The sequence below is a fragment of the Marmota monax genome, unplaced genomic scaffold (assembly GCF_021218885.2).
Source record: "Marmota monax isolate L192 unplaced genomic scaffold, Marmota_monax_Labrador192_F-V1.1 WCK01_AAM20220418_F8-fsc00366, whole genome shotgun sequence".
Classification (NCBI taxonomy): Eukaryota; Metazoa; Chordata; class Mammalia; order Rodentia; family Sciuridae; genus Marmota; species Marmota monax.
The window spans coordinates 88,704-104,746 of NW_026693123.1; the positions used below are offsets into that span (position 1 = coordinate 88,704).

At 41.5% G+C, this 16,043-nt stretch overlaps 1 protein-coding gene across 3 annotated transcripts in view; it reads right to left on the reverse strand.

Annotated features, from left to right (window-relative positions):
• The window catches only part of Dapk1 (death associated protein kinase 1), a 189,457-nt gene that overhangs the window by 20,946 nt on the left and 152,468 nt on the right, over positions 1-16,043 (reverse strand). For all 3 annotated transcript variants that reach the window (XM_046455009.2, XM_046455010.2, XM_046455011.2), the window contains 2 exons: positions 13,740-13,838; positions 10,122-10,199 (listed from right to left, as the gene is read on the reverse strand). In XM_046455009.2, coding sequence (XP_046310965.1) covers positions 10,122-10,199; positions 13,740-13,838 — 177 coding nt within the window. The remainder of the gene's footprint in view (positions 1-10,121; positions 10,200-13,739; positions 13,839-16,043) is intronic.

Below are 16,043 nucleotides of genomic sequence, written 5' to 3' on the forward strand. Positions count from 1 at the left end.
AGCATCTGTTAAGCATTAATATGGAAGGAAAACCTGTTTATTGTCATCTGAGCTAAGGACATTACTGCATATTACATGTAGCGTAGGGAACTTTAGAAAGGCATGTTTTAATATGCCCCAAGTATTCCAAGATTGTGGTTATATAAATTGATGTTTGGACTTTGGTTTTAATTCTTTGGACTACTTGTACTCCCTGCTTTTGAAAACCCTTTTAATATGTTGTTGTGGCATCTGAGCTACCATAGCAAGCCATCCAGTTAGTACCTGTGAGAACTGCTTTCAATAACTTTGGGGATTGGAGCAGGATCTGCCTATCTCACTAGTCTCAAGCTCCATGTCCCAGCATCTGCAAATGGAGACAAGAATACCATTACCATATTTTACTACAAGCATTTCCCTTTGAAGTTTGTTATTTTCTAGCTAGGGCTCACAGATGATTATCTGTGTAGATGTGTTCTTATGTATGGATTTTATTTCAGGACAGTCCAAGATGCATCACAAAAGATATGCTGTGAAATGTTGGGACATCGAGGGTTGGAAATCATGGCTCTGGAAAGTGATTATAGAACATTCTTATTTCTTCTAACCTAAAGTCTCAACAAAGCACCATAGAGGAAGGAAAGGGCTGGGTGTTCCACCATTATTTCTCCTGGTTTATCATCCAAGTCAAAAAAAAAAAAGGGTACTATTGTGAAAGTAGTACCACCAGGGAGGTCACTCAATTGGCTGGAATACATAAGGACTGGGGTTCTCCCCAGTGCCATCTATAGATGTTGATAAGCCCATGTGGCTGAGGAGCCACTGACCCACTGCAGAAATCCTACCTTCTTTCATTCTAGTTTAGCCTTCAGAATCAGCCCTTCATCTTCCTTTTGGACAGCAGCCAGCCTGCACCTCCATCAGATGGAAGCACCTGAGCTGCAGCCACTTTGTAAGGACTGCAACCACCTTCCATTGTGAGCAGAGCAGCAAGCAGAAGGAAACACTCTGCCTAGTCCAAGACATACAACTCAGTCAAGCTGAAATCCCTTGTACCAACTGGTGTCTACTTGACCTGAGACAGAGGGGAAGGCAGAAACCCTGCTTTCAGCTTAAACTCCATGGGGCACCTGTCACAGGTAAAGAACCTGTGTCATGATTCAGCTCCTTTCTGCCTCTTTTGTGCTCCAAGGATATTGACACATGGCACCTTGGCAAACACTCCCATCCTGTGTGAAGGAATGAGGCAGCTCATCCATTCTTCAGGAGTACATTCTTCCACTCTCAGAAGACTTGAATCACAGTAATCGACACACACTGCTGGCCCTGTGTAGCTTCAAAAAGTGGTTCCAATACTACAGATTGACTTATAGGCTGAGGGCAAGTTATGTCTATGCTTTGCATATTCTGAGAATACAGCTTACTATTTCAGATTCCATGAGGGATAGTGGTGGGTTCGCAACTACTGGCAATTTTGTGTGCCCATGTCCTGAGTAAAAACAGAGGAGTTCCAGTGGCTGAAAACAATTGAGACAGATGCACTTCCAGTCTGCAGCCGTTACTTCCGTGTGCATGACATCTTCTAGCTCATGTGCTTTTGCTCACATCTATTATATAAACCTCCAAGAAATGTTTTTGAATAATATCATCATCTTCCTTTTCAGATAAGGAGATAAAATTTAAAGGGCCAAAGCACTTGCCCCAGCTATAGGGAAAAGCAGGATTTACCACAAGGTCTTTTATCTTTCTTATCCCCTTCAGTAGCAGGGGGGAGAAATGAGCAAATAAGGATGTACAAATTAAAGGCAGAATCTCAAAGCTGTGTGCTGGAGATAGAAGCACTAAAGACCTTCCAAGCAGTACCCTGCACAGTTCATGCCCTGGGAAGACACGGCCTCATTTGTATATTGTCTCAAGGAACACATGCCTCTGGGGACATCTTGATTTTAAGTAGACTTATAAGTAATGACAATAAAAGAAGCAGGTAAAATGAGAAAGATCCTCTCTGCCTGGGATTTTCATAGACAGAAAGCATATATCATTTTAGCACCTCATTCCATTTTCTGGCCTCAGTGTGAGTAATCTTCTGCATCCCAGGAAGCTATGTGGGCTTCTGTTCTTTCTCAGAGATGCTGTTTATTTGAAAGATGAGCCATAACCTGAAGACGGATGCACCATCTCAGAATCAGTCACAAGCTCACATGCTGTTTCCCAAAAAGTAACTGTCCTCACAAAAATCTTATTTTACCCCAGAAATAAGCCTGGCTTTTATGATGTCCTCAATTCTAGGTAATCATACAATCAAACATACATTCTAACTTTTCAAATGGGGACCAATGGATAGCAAGCAGAAAAAGGCTTTCAAAAGGCTGACAAATCCTCAGAAAGGAAAACTACCCCAACTACAATAGCCTCAAATAAATAAATAAATAAATAAAATACTTGGGAATCAACAAAAGAGGTAAAAGATCTATACAATGAAAACTACAGAACACTAAAAAAAGAAATCAAAGAAGAACTTAGAAGATGGAAAGATCTACCTTGCTCTTGGATAGGCAGAATTAATATTATCAAAAGGCTGAGAACATGAAAGGGGCCACTGTGCCACTTTCCCTCCTGTCCTGTGCCCAGTGCCTTCTTATATCTACCTGGTGCATCCTGCCCTTTCCACCAAGAGCTGTTGGCCTGGGATGAGATGGACCCATTTGCCATTAACCTCGGCTCTGAGAAGACAGAGGTTAAGAAAAGGTTAAGAAAAGCAAGGAAAAGCAAAATATCCTTGGGTATTTTCACTTCTAAAGAAATCCAAGACCTCTTATCCTTTTCACTGAGAACCCTGGAGAATCTAAACACAACTCAATTTGACTTAACCTTCCATGATAGGTTTCTGAAATCTCAAGGGCTGAGGGTGAACTTTCATATATTGCCACAAGATGGCGCAGCAAGGACAGGAAGGTCCAGAGTCCTCTCTCCCTAGGAAGGTGGTTTTCATCAATCCAGAGTTTCCAACTCAACAGGAAAAACTCTAGGGTAGTTCTAGAAGGTGCTATAAATATTAATTTGTTTGGAAGGGTGCACAAAATTCCACCCATGGTCAAACTTTATTAAGGAGCCACAATACCACCTTGAGACCTGGGTTGGTCCTCAATGGATGGTCCAGATAGGAGCTTGTCCTACAAACACCCCTGGGAGAGTGAACAGCTGGGAATTTTGTGTTATCTAAATTTGGCCTTGAAATATTCTGCTGTGTGTGTCCCCTGAAGTCTCTGTGACTAGGAACATACATGAGGCCTGGGGTGTCCAAGAGTGAGTGAGCACCCCCCTCACTGCATACCAAAAAACTGGGTTGGGAAGAAAACATAGTTCCTAACTATTAGTAGTGCAGAATTCTGAGCTAGAATTTTCCAGGTGGTCATAAAGGTGTACTTTTAGGACATGTTACGTTTACCTATTTCTTAGCTTTAATCATTCACTTTGAGAATATATACAAGAATGTGAGCTTCCATTTGTATTTATATCCAAGGTTTTATAATAATAGAGTCCTGACAATCCCCAACCAAGTATCAACACATCTCACCTGGTTTCCAAGATCACCTCCTACCAGGGTCCTTTGCTCCTCCTCCTCCTGACCCTGACACTGCAGCCTGAACAGCTAGAGGAGATTTCCAAACCAATCAGGTCCAACACCAGCTTGTTTCACAATGCTGGGCCAAACCAATCTTCTCATCAAGGTTCACAGGCTGTGCTTCCTCTCCAGTCCTACCAGGCATCATTCACTGACTGCACCACAGTGCTCAAGCTTTGGCCTTGGCCCAGTCAGCCTCCTTTCCTGTTTGTTCCTTTGAAGAAACTTAACTCTTACTTTCTCAGGCCCCAGGCCCTTTGCACCCACTATTCTCTCTCTGCTTTCTCCAACCCTTCCTCTGGCTGGCTTCTCCCAGGTTTGCTGATCAAACAGGGAACAACAGCTCCCTGCCCCCTCAAAACATTGCATCAATTCATTTTCATCTATTTAATCCCCTGCAAAGCACATACACTAGGGGGCAGCAAATCATTTTGTAAAGGACCAGATGGTCCTGGTTGCAGCTCTGTCCTGTATGCAAACAAGCCACTGAAAAGAGTAAACGAAGAGTTAAGGCTAGGTTCTAATAAAACTTTACTTACAAAAATAGGTGGTGGACTGGCTTTGGATTCTAGGCCACTATTTGCCAGCCCCCGATCTATCTCATACTGTCTATAGTTTTCTTATTTGTTCACTGACTGGATCTTTTCCCTTCTGTTCTGTATTCACTGTGTTCTCTGAGTTCATTGGAGAAATCTCCAGTGCTGGGTCCTGGGGAGATCTGGCTGGCATACCACAGACACTGGCTATCTTTTAAATGTATGCATACATGGATATTATTAGGTAACTGCATTGCTCTTTGCATCCTGGTGAATTTTTGGGTTTCCAGTGTCCTTTTTTCCAGCACCTTTTTCTTCTGACAATTTAGCTTTCATGTTCTCATCAGAAGAGATGACTAAACCTCTGCAGGGTGACAGGGAAAATCATCCACAATCCGAGAAACCCAGATAAGAGCACCAAGAGGTGATATGGCTTCCACATGTGACAGAATGCAATTAGAACAGATGGAAGAGAGCAGCAGCTCCTAGTTATGCAAATGCAGTTTACTCATGGTGAATTTTTAATTCTGGGCAACTCCCAATATAGTCCTATTTTCCAAACTATTCCTGGACACCTCTCCACCGTCTAGGCTTAGGCTTAGCAAAAGTAAACTACATTAATATCAGCTTATGGAAAATCTGATTAGAACAAAAATCAAACTAAAATAAGCAAACTCACCAAAACCCGGAAACTATTATTTTAACATCAGATAAGAATGGGACTTGCAGGACAGATTTAGTAAAAATGGAGTCCAATGCAAGCTCTAAATGCAGCCCTCTCCTTGCCTATGGTGACAAGAATCCCGTCTTTTTCTAGAAGAACTGGGTTAGGCTAAGCAATCACAATTTTGAATAGGTTTACAGGGCTGAAAGGGCAGGAGCTGCACAGGATACAGTAGAAGGGGGAACATCCTTTTTGTTATAAGGTGGCAAATGCCAGTCACAGTAAAACTGTGGGGGCTTCCAGAAACACCCAAAGGAAGAGTGTCCTGGTAAGCTAGCTCAACGGGAAAGTGGAAACCTGATTTGCAGGATTTCTGATTTCTAGGGTGTAAATGCTCCACCAGGACTGACTTCAAGACCCTACTGTCATGTCACCAAGTTGGGAAGAGATGTGGATAGACCATTCTCAGGGACAAAACCACAGGTTCCAGCACCTACTGCCCCAATTCACTCCATGTTGAATTGAACCAGAGTAAACTACACAGATCAGCCCTTCCCCATATTCTTCCTTCTTCACGGCCTGGCCATCCCTCAGACCCCACACCACCCAGAGTTGGGTGGGGGGATCACTTGGGTCCCTTGAATACACTAACACAAACTCTATGACCCCATGGGTCAACCCTTGAATTACCTAATAAAGGAAAACACCTCTCCTGCTCTTCTGCCTTCTTCTGCTGGCAGATAAAAAAGAGGGTCTGTTTATCATTTTCAAAAGCCAAACCCAGCAAATGTTCAAAAATCCATTCCTAGGCAATGTCAACTAATGAGAGGTAAAAACATAGGAGGCATTGGTTTTGCTAATTGGCCCCCATGGAAACTAAATAGAATGGTGACACTCTGGCTTTCCCAGATAATGATTTCTCCCATGAATGTTTTCGGAATCAATCTATGGTGACTTACAGAAGGTGGTACCAGCAGAGGGGTTTCAGGGAGTGTGTGGAGGCAGGATTTTTTTGTTTGTTTATTTTGTTTTGTTTTTGCTTGTTCGTTTTCACAATGAAGGTGGAGAAAGCATGCTATGATGTTAGATGCCACCAAAAAAAAAAAAAACACCAATGGCACACATATAAGAGACACTGGAAAATATTGAGGACAAATATCATTGACAGAAAAATGATATTAAATGATCCGAAGTGTAATATATTCTCTTCTCTCTGGAACCCCATTGTATCCTGGTTGTGAACAGTCTCTTCCACCAGGTGACCCAAATTATAACTGCAAATTATATATTGCCTTGGCTTTCTCAGCAGGTATTGGCTGCTCCCAATGCAACCTAGAACCCTCATCCCCATATAGTCTCCAAGGATGCTGTTTTCACAGCTTGATCATTTCCAATATTCAAATTCTAGAATCCAGGTGTACCTAAGTGTCAATTAGTTATTTATTTTGGGACTTACTCTAAAAATATTCAAATAACAAAGAAAACCAAAATAAGATAGAATGCAATTAGAAATGCTCAGCAGATCACTCCTCCTCTTCTGGCTCATCAGGAATCTGAAGTCAAGTGATTTGAAGGAAGGCGAAGGCAAATAAATACAAAAGAATAGGAATTCTAGAAGAAGAAGATGCTGCTGAAGGGAACAGAAGCCTGGCCCACCCCACTGGGAGACAAAGTGTGATCTGATTCAAGGCAGGGCTGCTCTGTACAGGCTCAGCAAGGTATCTAGAAATACCATTGTGCTCAGTGGTAAGGCATCTACACCACAGCAGCCCCGTGCTGGCTGAAAGGCACTAAAAGCAGAGACTGCTACCTCAGGTCTCAATTGCATCTCTGCACTTATTAGCATGTTGCTCACCCTCTTGGATGCCAGACTTCCCTCAGGGACATCCTCCTCTGTGAACCATGGGACTATTGTAAAATTACAGTGCTGGCCAAACATATTGAGAGTTAAAAATGATTACTATCACAGATGAATCTGCTGGGTCCCCACCACAATTGCCACACCTTAACATCTACTCCAAGAGTGCTCTACAGGGGCTTGACTACAGTGCTCTACAGTCTATCACGACTGCAACACATGGCAATTATGTGTGCAGGTACTGTTCTCAGGACATCATTTATAGCAACCCATCTGACCCTTACTGGAAGATGGCACCACACTTACTCCACTGGACAAAAGGGGACACAGAGACAAAGAGCTTGTAAGTTCTTGGGTTGCCCAGCAAGACCTTCGAAAGGAGGGAATAGGAACCCAGGCTGTTGTACACCCAAGTCTCCACTCTTCCGCTGCTAGCCTGTATTGTGCCTCTTAAAGAGAAAAGGAAGGGGGGACTTTTTCCTTGGGTTCTAAGTGCAAGAAAGATAATGTCTTTCAATCAGGAGCATTAAAATTAATGTTCTTTGTGTTGATTTTCCTTTGGAGAAAAATCACAGGATAATGATAAAATACTAAATATTGTAATATTCCCCCTCCCAGCATTCTTTTTAAAACTCAGATATCAAAAGCACAATGGTGACAATCAATAGGAGAAACTGAGACAGTGCAGGAACGCACATCATATTAAATTCAAAATTCTAAGCTGGAAAACAGCCACCCTTTCCTAAAACACATGGATGGAGCACTCCACAGGCTTCTTTTATTTATTTTAATTATAGAAATAATCTAAGAATGGTGCAGAAAATTTGGTAATAGATTAAGGGAGAAAGACCTTTTACTGTACCAATCCCAGTCCAAACCTGGCATTATTTTGAAGCTCTCCTTTTATGTCTTTTTTAAATTTTTTTTCCCCCCTGAACAAAATTCCTCATTTTTTTCAAGTCTGTTTTTGCTGTGAACATCTGGGTTTGCATGCAGCCTGGCAATCTATTTTTAAATAAAAGAAAAGACCATTCCTAGAAGGAGATGGCAGCAAAACACAGCAGAATGCTATAAAATATCTATCTCTCTCCCAAAGGAAGTTGTCTCCTGTGCTGGATTATTGGAAGCCATGATTTTTCAGCTAATTTTTGCTTAAAAGATAAACTGACTGCCCATTCCCATGGGAGTTTCTGAGATGGTGATCAGCACTCCAGGCCAAGTATGAACAAAGCCACTGCATTTTCCAGTCTGTCTGAGTGTAAAAAGTGCTGCCCTCTGTGGGAGCTGAGCAAGGGCCAGCAAACATCTGGGAAGGAACAACATTGATCTTCAGAAATCCTAGCTAGACCAGGGGCTGCAGGGGAGCTGAAATATCTCTGTGGAGTTTTGGAAATCTAAGAATACCTTAACATACATATTTACATATGTAATGAAAGTGGTATGCCTATTCCCAAAACCCTTTCTAGTCTTAGCAAAGTGTACTTTCTATCAGTGGACACTAGAGAGACCCAGTAGTGAGCGGCCAATAATCTGTGCTTATCCACCCCGTGAAAAAAACAGCATAACTTTCGTGTTTTTTTGTTTGTTTGTTTGTTTTTACCAGGGATTGAACCCAGGGGCACTTTATCACTGAATTACATCCCCAGGCTTTTTTGAGACAGGGTGTCACAAAGTTGCTGAGACTGGCCTTGAATTTTTGATCCTCCTTCCTCAGCCGCCTGAGTCTCGGAGATTATAGGTGTGTGGGTGGTGCCAGGCACCAGTCTACTATTGGTAGATGGTGGGTAACCAATTGAAAATAGTCCTTTTATCTGAACAGTCTGTCTATAAACATAAGATTCTACACCCGACATAAGGTTACCAACTATATAATCCAGCAAAAACCAGAAATTGCAAACAGGGACCGGGGCTATGTTCTGTTAGGCTGCTGACATTGCTTCAATAAGATGAATTTAAAAATTAGGAAATTTCATGTTAAAAGTTCATTATCTACCTTATTTTGCTTGTAAACAAAAAGTTTTCTCTGTTTTTCTAATCCAAATTGTCACTCACAGAAGGACAGTCCACAGTGCACAAGCAAGAAAACACTTAGCTGACAATGACTTTACTTGTGTCCTGTATGAACAGGTGAGTTAGGCTGGGGAAGTTTTTCTAGACTTCTCTCTTGAATCTTGAGAAAACAGGGGAAATGGAGTTACTCCAGTGGCCCAGGAGTTGACCCAACATCTACCTGGTGCCTTTGTGGCCCCTCACAGCATCAAAAGCAGAAGGGTGTGAAAATAATGATCCATGACATTCTCTCTCCATCAGGTGAACTTCAAAGGGTTTTAAATATATATATATATATACACTTGAAACAGTTGGTTATTTCCAAATCTAAATTCCATACAAAGAAAGAAACTACTACAATCTATCTATAACCTCCCTCCAAGACCATGGGACAACTATGAAAATTCAATCTTCTAGTGGACGTCAAAGGTATGACAACAAACTTTCTGTGGCAGGTACTCTTTGGGCTATATGTCAGGAACACTGTGGGGTATCCAGAGCATGTCTTGGACAATCAACTAATTTATCTATTTATTTCTGTAGAAAATTTGTTTTGTGAAAATTATTTTCATGATCATTAGAGGAAACTTGGAGCTATACAGTAGTGTTTTTAAAAAATGTTAACTCACAATAGCAAAAATAAAAGATACCACTGTTATTTTCTTTCTAAGCATTTTAACATAGTAGGAATTATAATGTGCATAGAATTTATCTTTTACTTTGAAGCCCAGGATTTCTCTATGCATTTTACTCTTCCAATTATGACCTATTCAATTTAAATAACACCAAAGTGAACATTTTGTGCCTACAACAAGAACATTTTGTACCTAGATTAAAGGGTCTATTTGGAAGACTCTTGATGAAATTGCTATGTATGAGGTGGGCTGCAAAGGGTACATCTGCATTTACTTATTTTTTGTCATGTTTCTATAAACCTCAGAGTAACAATGTTTGATAAACAGGAGCATAAGTGATTCCTGGAAACTCAAAACACAAAGGAAAAAAGCAGTCATCTTTCTCATTTCCCCTCTACTTTATGGAAATGGTTAGTACAGGATAAAGACCAGACACAGCAATGGTTAAAAAGTTGAATTATTTTTCAAGTCTACCTCTGGGAGAAGAAATTAAATGGGGAGCTTATGTACTTATACCAAATTGATGTGTAAACCATAGGACAGGGACAGATGCTCTTGCTAAAACCTATGTCCAAAGCTTCCTTCTATTCACTCTAATAATTAACGTGGGGAAGTCTGAGAATTTTTAAAATAAGAATAGGTAGAGGGCTGGGGAGGTAGTTCAATGGTTGGACTCTTACCTATCACGTGCAAGCTCCTAGGTTCAATCCCCAGCACCACAGAAAATAAACAAACAAACAAATGGAATTTCTTATAGATGAACAGAATTTCTCACCTTTCGGAGTCTGGCAAGTAGACCAGCCACGTGCTCATGCTGTTCTGATTTAGCAAGATCCTCTGCCGTCTTTCCATCCTGTTGGTGAAAAATTACAAGTTTCTTTTTGTGCAAAACACAGCTGTATGTGTCTTCCACACACCTAATCTGTGGGTCTGAGGTAGGAAAGTAACAGACATCAGCAGCAAATCAGGTAAACAAAAAGTATGTCCTATAGTGTTTCTTTATCTGGAGAATCCTTATTTGGTTGCCCAGGAAAAGACAAGACAGAGGAACAATCACTGCGTGATGTCTTGGGGTATAACAGAGAGATGTCTCAACCCTCATGGGTGTTAATCAAAATGGATTAGTTGGCTGACTATTCCATCCTGAGCCCCTCTCTTCAATCAGGAAGACGACCAAGAATATCATTAGGTGCTAAATTCTAGTTAGTGCAAGCTAATGTCTTAACAGTCCTCATACAGACAAACTGAGCCCTCAAATGATGCCGGCTCCTGGCAATCACTGTGCATACCAAAGAAAAGGCTTAATCAAACAATTTTGATTTAAAGATTTTTAGAGACTTCATAAGACCTCAGTTTCATACTGAATGAATTTATTTGTTTTTATACCATGAGTATGCATAAGGGCTAACATTAATTGAGAACCTTCTGATAAGCCATGCCAGACCCAGTTCTTGGTGCTTTGCATGCGTGAACCCTTGGCATCACCCGTGGAAGGCGGGAGCTGTCACTGTGCCCATATCACCAAGAGGGATATGATTGCTTAGTGGGTTATTCTATTGCAGTTTTGTAGATCATTCAAAATTCAAAAGTTTAAATAATGGAAGCAATTTTCAAACAAATCAAGTTCACCTTGCTTTCTCTTTATCAATATTTATCAACAACGAACAGTTAAATTTCCATCCCTGTATAACCACAGGAACGCCCAAAATCTGTCTACCTGGAAACCTCCCAATTCCTCAACTCAGCTTACTCTCTGAGACATGCAAGGGGTCCCATTAGCCCAACATTTCTCAATCTCAGCACTGTAACATTTGGATTAGAAAATTTTCTGTTGTCAGGGGTGTCTAACACCTTACTGAATGGCTCTACCCACAAGGTACCAGTAGCATCCCCTAACTCTGATTTTGTTTATAACCAAAAATGTCTCCAGATAGTTTCAAATTTCCAGTGGGGGTCAAAGTTGCCAGGCTGAGGACCCCTATCTCAGGCTGAGGATGGAGTTCAGATGGATGCTCCAGAGGAAGGATGCTTCCCAAGCAGGACTACCCAGCTCTCTTTGCTTCTTTAAAGTTCTGAAATATGTCAAGTTTCTTCCTTAAAGTTCTGAAATGGGCAGGTGAAGACTTCTCATTTGTTCTGGGGTGAATCAGGTGCCTTAGGGGACACCACATCCCCAGAAAGTGGCTCATGCCAAATCATCTGGTTCCTTTATTGATTCTTCTGGTTCCTTTACTGATATGTGAAAGCCTTCACAGAGACTGAACTCTGAGGAAGAAAAAGAGCAGGCCTGGTGGGAAAGTACGGCCTAGGTGACTGGGGCCTTCAGAAGATGATCTAAGACTGGTGCTCTCCAGGTCAGCAGGGATCAAAGACAAGACTTAGAAGGTTTTATTCTCTTGGTGATGTACTTTGCATGGAAGTCCCATCTAAATGATCATACCCCTCCCTGTTCAAAATAGTAATAGGCTATCCCCTGCCGTAACAGGAAGAGTCCCACCTTTCCCTGGCCGGAAGAGCAGGGCACACTCCAGCCCTGCTCACTCCTCCACCTGCCTGGGGATTCTTCATGCTGTGTTTCCCCAGTTCTTCACAGCACTCAGTGCTTTCCACATTTCTCTGCCCACTTCCTGCCACTCAGTCTTCACACTCCACGTAATGATTCCTTCAGGAAGAGGCTCTGATCCCCTCAATTCCCTTGGGACCCTACTTTCCTGTCACAATATCAGCTATTGGGATTCTTTGGTCAAGACTCTCCCCCATTTTCCAGAAGTTTCTGGGGGAACACACATATCTTATTGCTATTATAATCCTGTTAGCAGTACCTGGTAGAATATATGCTAGGAGTTTGTAGAATGAATAACTTAGAGGCACTGAGTAGGGTTTTATGAGCACCTGGAACCAGTGGGAACAGCAGTGGAAGCTAGAGGTGAGCTCCTCTAGAGGTTGGGGCTGCTGATAGCCCACACTGCTGGATTTTGCAGAGGTCATCTGCTGGCAACTTCAAAGCTAGTAATGAGGTAACATCAAGACTTTTTAAAATATTTTTCTTTCCCCATAAAAATGCTTTATTATGAAGTAAGTAGGCAATATTCCAAGATTATGGTTGGGCGGGGGTTGGGTGGAGTTGATAATGGAGCATCAGACCCTGGTCCATGCACAGCAGGAAATGTATTTTGCATCATGTGTGATTTTCAGTGGGTTAGGAAGTGCCCTTAGAAGAGGACCAATCCTATGTAGAGTACTGATAATAACTAGGCCTGCAGAGAAATCACAACTCAGAGCCAACACTGCACACAACAGATTCATTACTTTTGGAAAGAGAATGACATCGTAAAAATATGAACACGGTCAGGGAGGCAATATCCTACAGAGGTCAGCAAACATTTCCTATAAACACATCATACATGTTTTGGGGTCTCTGTTGCAACTCCTCATCTCTAATATTGTATGTAGCACGTATAATCAGAGACAATACTTAGATGAATGGGAATGGCAGTGTTTCAATAAAATGTATTTACAAAAACAGGCAGTGGTCTGGATAATGGTTTGCTAATCCTCTGATGAATTCCAAGATATGAAGCTCTACTTTCAGCTCAGGGACCTGAAATGGGCCACTATATTAAAAAATAGCACTTGGCCTTAGAGAATTACCTTATGTCAGCAGTGCTTCAATCTGTGAGTTTCAGGATTCTCCCAAGCAAAAGACAGTTGACCCACTGCTCAGCCACCACCAACTCAAATGATATTTCACAGCAGTAAGAAGACATTATCTTATTGTGCTAACTATTGTCCCTCTTTGGTAGTTCATGAAATGTGAATCAAAGAATTTCTTCTGCTTAGGAGGTACTAGATCTGAACTGGGGAGTGAGAAAACTGAGTAAGTCTTATTTAAAACTATTTTGGAGACCTAGCAGCAGAGGTGAGCTCTTTAAGCGATAAAGAGCCGCTCCTTGTCTCAAGGCAATCTGGCCTCAGGCGGCAAACAGTAGGACCCTGTTCCTTAGGATGGCTGCTTTTTCCTCTAGCTCCTTCTAAAGGACCAGGAGGCTCCAGTGCCCTGGGGTAGAGGGTGAGCATTTAGAAAAGGGAAACACATACATGTAATCAAAATTGCAGCAGCACTGTTGTGTAACAGAAAACAAATGGCCAGTGAGAACCAGCAGGAATTTCTGGCAGAGCAGGGCCTGTTGAAATGAGAATAGGATGAAACATTAACCAGATATTAAACGAGTTTGTGTGGGCAAATGTTTACGTAACTGCAGCGGAGGAGTTAAAGCTTAATAGCAGCTTGTCTGCTCTAGAATGCAGTTGCCAAGCAATACCTTTCCCCTCATGCCCTTGAGGCACAAGAAGTTTCCAACAGCCCTTTCCTGCCAAAAGCTGCAGTACTCACCGAGGTCAACGCCTCCACATTGGCTCCCATCAGGCAGAGGTACCTGACTACGTCCAGGATCCCATTGTTGGCTGCAAGGTGTAGAGGCGTTCGCCCATACTGGAAAGAGAAAAAAATATCAAAACAGATCTCAGGGTTATTGCTCATGAGACCTTTTGGTTCATATTTTGTTATTGTTGAGGAAAATATCTAGGGAATGTATTCCAGGAGACCATATTAGGTAGAGGAACCCTGGGCATGAGGAGGAATCATCTCCCACAGAGGCAGGCCAGCCACGCAGACCATTTTCAAGTACTTTACTGTTTAAAGAGTAATTTCAAAATACAACTACAAAGGATAAAAGAGCAAGCTAAAATTAAGTTTCCTATTGTGATGACAGGATGTGACAGACTCAAAGTCCCAGCAATATCTGCATCACAGTTCTAATTTAGACACAGCAAGGGAAGAGGAGATGGAAGGACAGTTATTGAAGACAATCTACTGAGGTGAAACATGAAGGGCATGCTCACTGTTGATAGGCATGTGGTTCCCAAACTGCGTGCCATAGGACCTCAGGGCATAGCGGTAAATTCACAGGAGTGCTGAGAAATATCTTAGGTTTCTGCTGTAGCCACCAGGTTCAGATACCAAGTGAACTACTAGTTTTGAGGTAGTTAGGAGTCTACACCTTAGATTCTATTGCTTTGCTTTCAATGCCATCATATCTTTGCAATAGGTTAGTGGTTGGTGGGGTAAGAAACCAGTATCCTGAGAAAATCCTTGTGGATCAGGGAATGAGACAGTTGATGCCAAAAGGCACAAACATCCTTTGACTACTTGTGGTTAAGTGAGAATGAAATAAAAATATTAATTTTCTTTCAATTTATGTTTTATTTTTTGGCTGCCAAGTTGTTCAGGCTAAACTACTTAATCGGTAGAAAGTATTTCTTTTGCCCTAAGGGAAGGGGAAATAGAAATTACTGAGATGCTAAAGATGTTGTGATTTGATAAAGTTTGGGACTCTCTGTTTTATGCTGCTTATTTGCACATCTGTTTTTGTTATGAAGTTAAAACATGCTCATTTAAAATATACAAACAAGTTCTGATGGGCATGCTGCCCAACTGATGAACTGATATTTCAGGTAGGAGGGGAAGAAGTTGCTCCCCCACCAGCTCTAACAGAGGTGTGGTTGCTGGAGAGAGGACCTCACATCAATTGCCTTACACCTTGCTGTTTCAAGCAGGCATGATGGATCCAGCCGGCTGCACCTAACCCCATCCAAGACTGCACCTAACCCCAGGAGATTTTTCAGCTTTGGGGGATACGGGAGTGGGTGGCAAGGCCAAGAGCCAACCACAGAATTTCAAGGGCTGCCTAGGAAGGGCCAGCAGTTTGGGGCTATTTTTACCAAAAAAGGAAGTTAGTTTTATAAAGATAAATGTACCTAAATGATACTGTACTTAATAAAATATTAGTTTGAAGAAAAAAATAAAATATCCTAACAATATAGAAACGAATCCTCAGCGTTACTCACCTTTCCTCCACAGGTTTCCCTGCTCAGAGCCCTCCCTACTGAACATTTTGGTGCATTTCCTTCCAAGCTCTTATCTATGAATCTTTAATATAGGGTACACAATTTTAAAAGCCAAGATGTGGTCATACTCTACATCACTTGCTTTATTCACCTAACAATAGATTGTAGATGCTTTTTCATATCTGTAACTAAAATCTATTACATGTTTTTGAATATCTGAATAATACTCAGTGCAGGACTACATAATGATTGATTTATCCAGCCCACAGAGGACAGACACTTCAGGGAATTCCAGCTTCTTGCCATTTTAAATGATACTGCATTATGTACACACATTCACCTTTTGTTTACCATCATCTCTAAAGTCATTTAGAAAGCACATATTAAGCTTTCAAATATCCTGGAGTTAGTGTGAGAAAGAAAACAAGTTTGGAAGATAAAATGTAAAGAAGATATAATTTTGCTTATGAAAAAAATATACACACACACAGACATACACACACAACACACACACATATAGTTTTATAGAAAAGAGATGATGAAGAGAAGTCTAATAATGAGACAAACAATGACTGACAGTTTCAAAGCCCCCCAATTTTAGATGGAACAGAACTTGTACTTCTTAGCACTATATTCTGGGCCTTTTGCTAGTATCAGCATGTTCCTTTCCCCCACTGCCTTCTCTCTAAAGAGCCTCACCATGTCCCCTATTGTCATGTCACCTACAGTCACCAACATATACACATGATTTCCTCTATCTAAAATTGGCTCTCCTGACCTCTTCACCTGT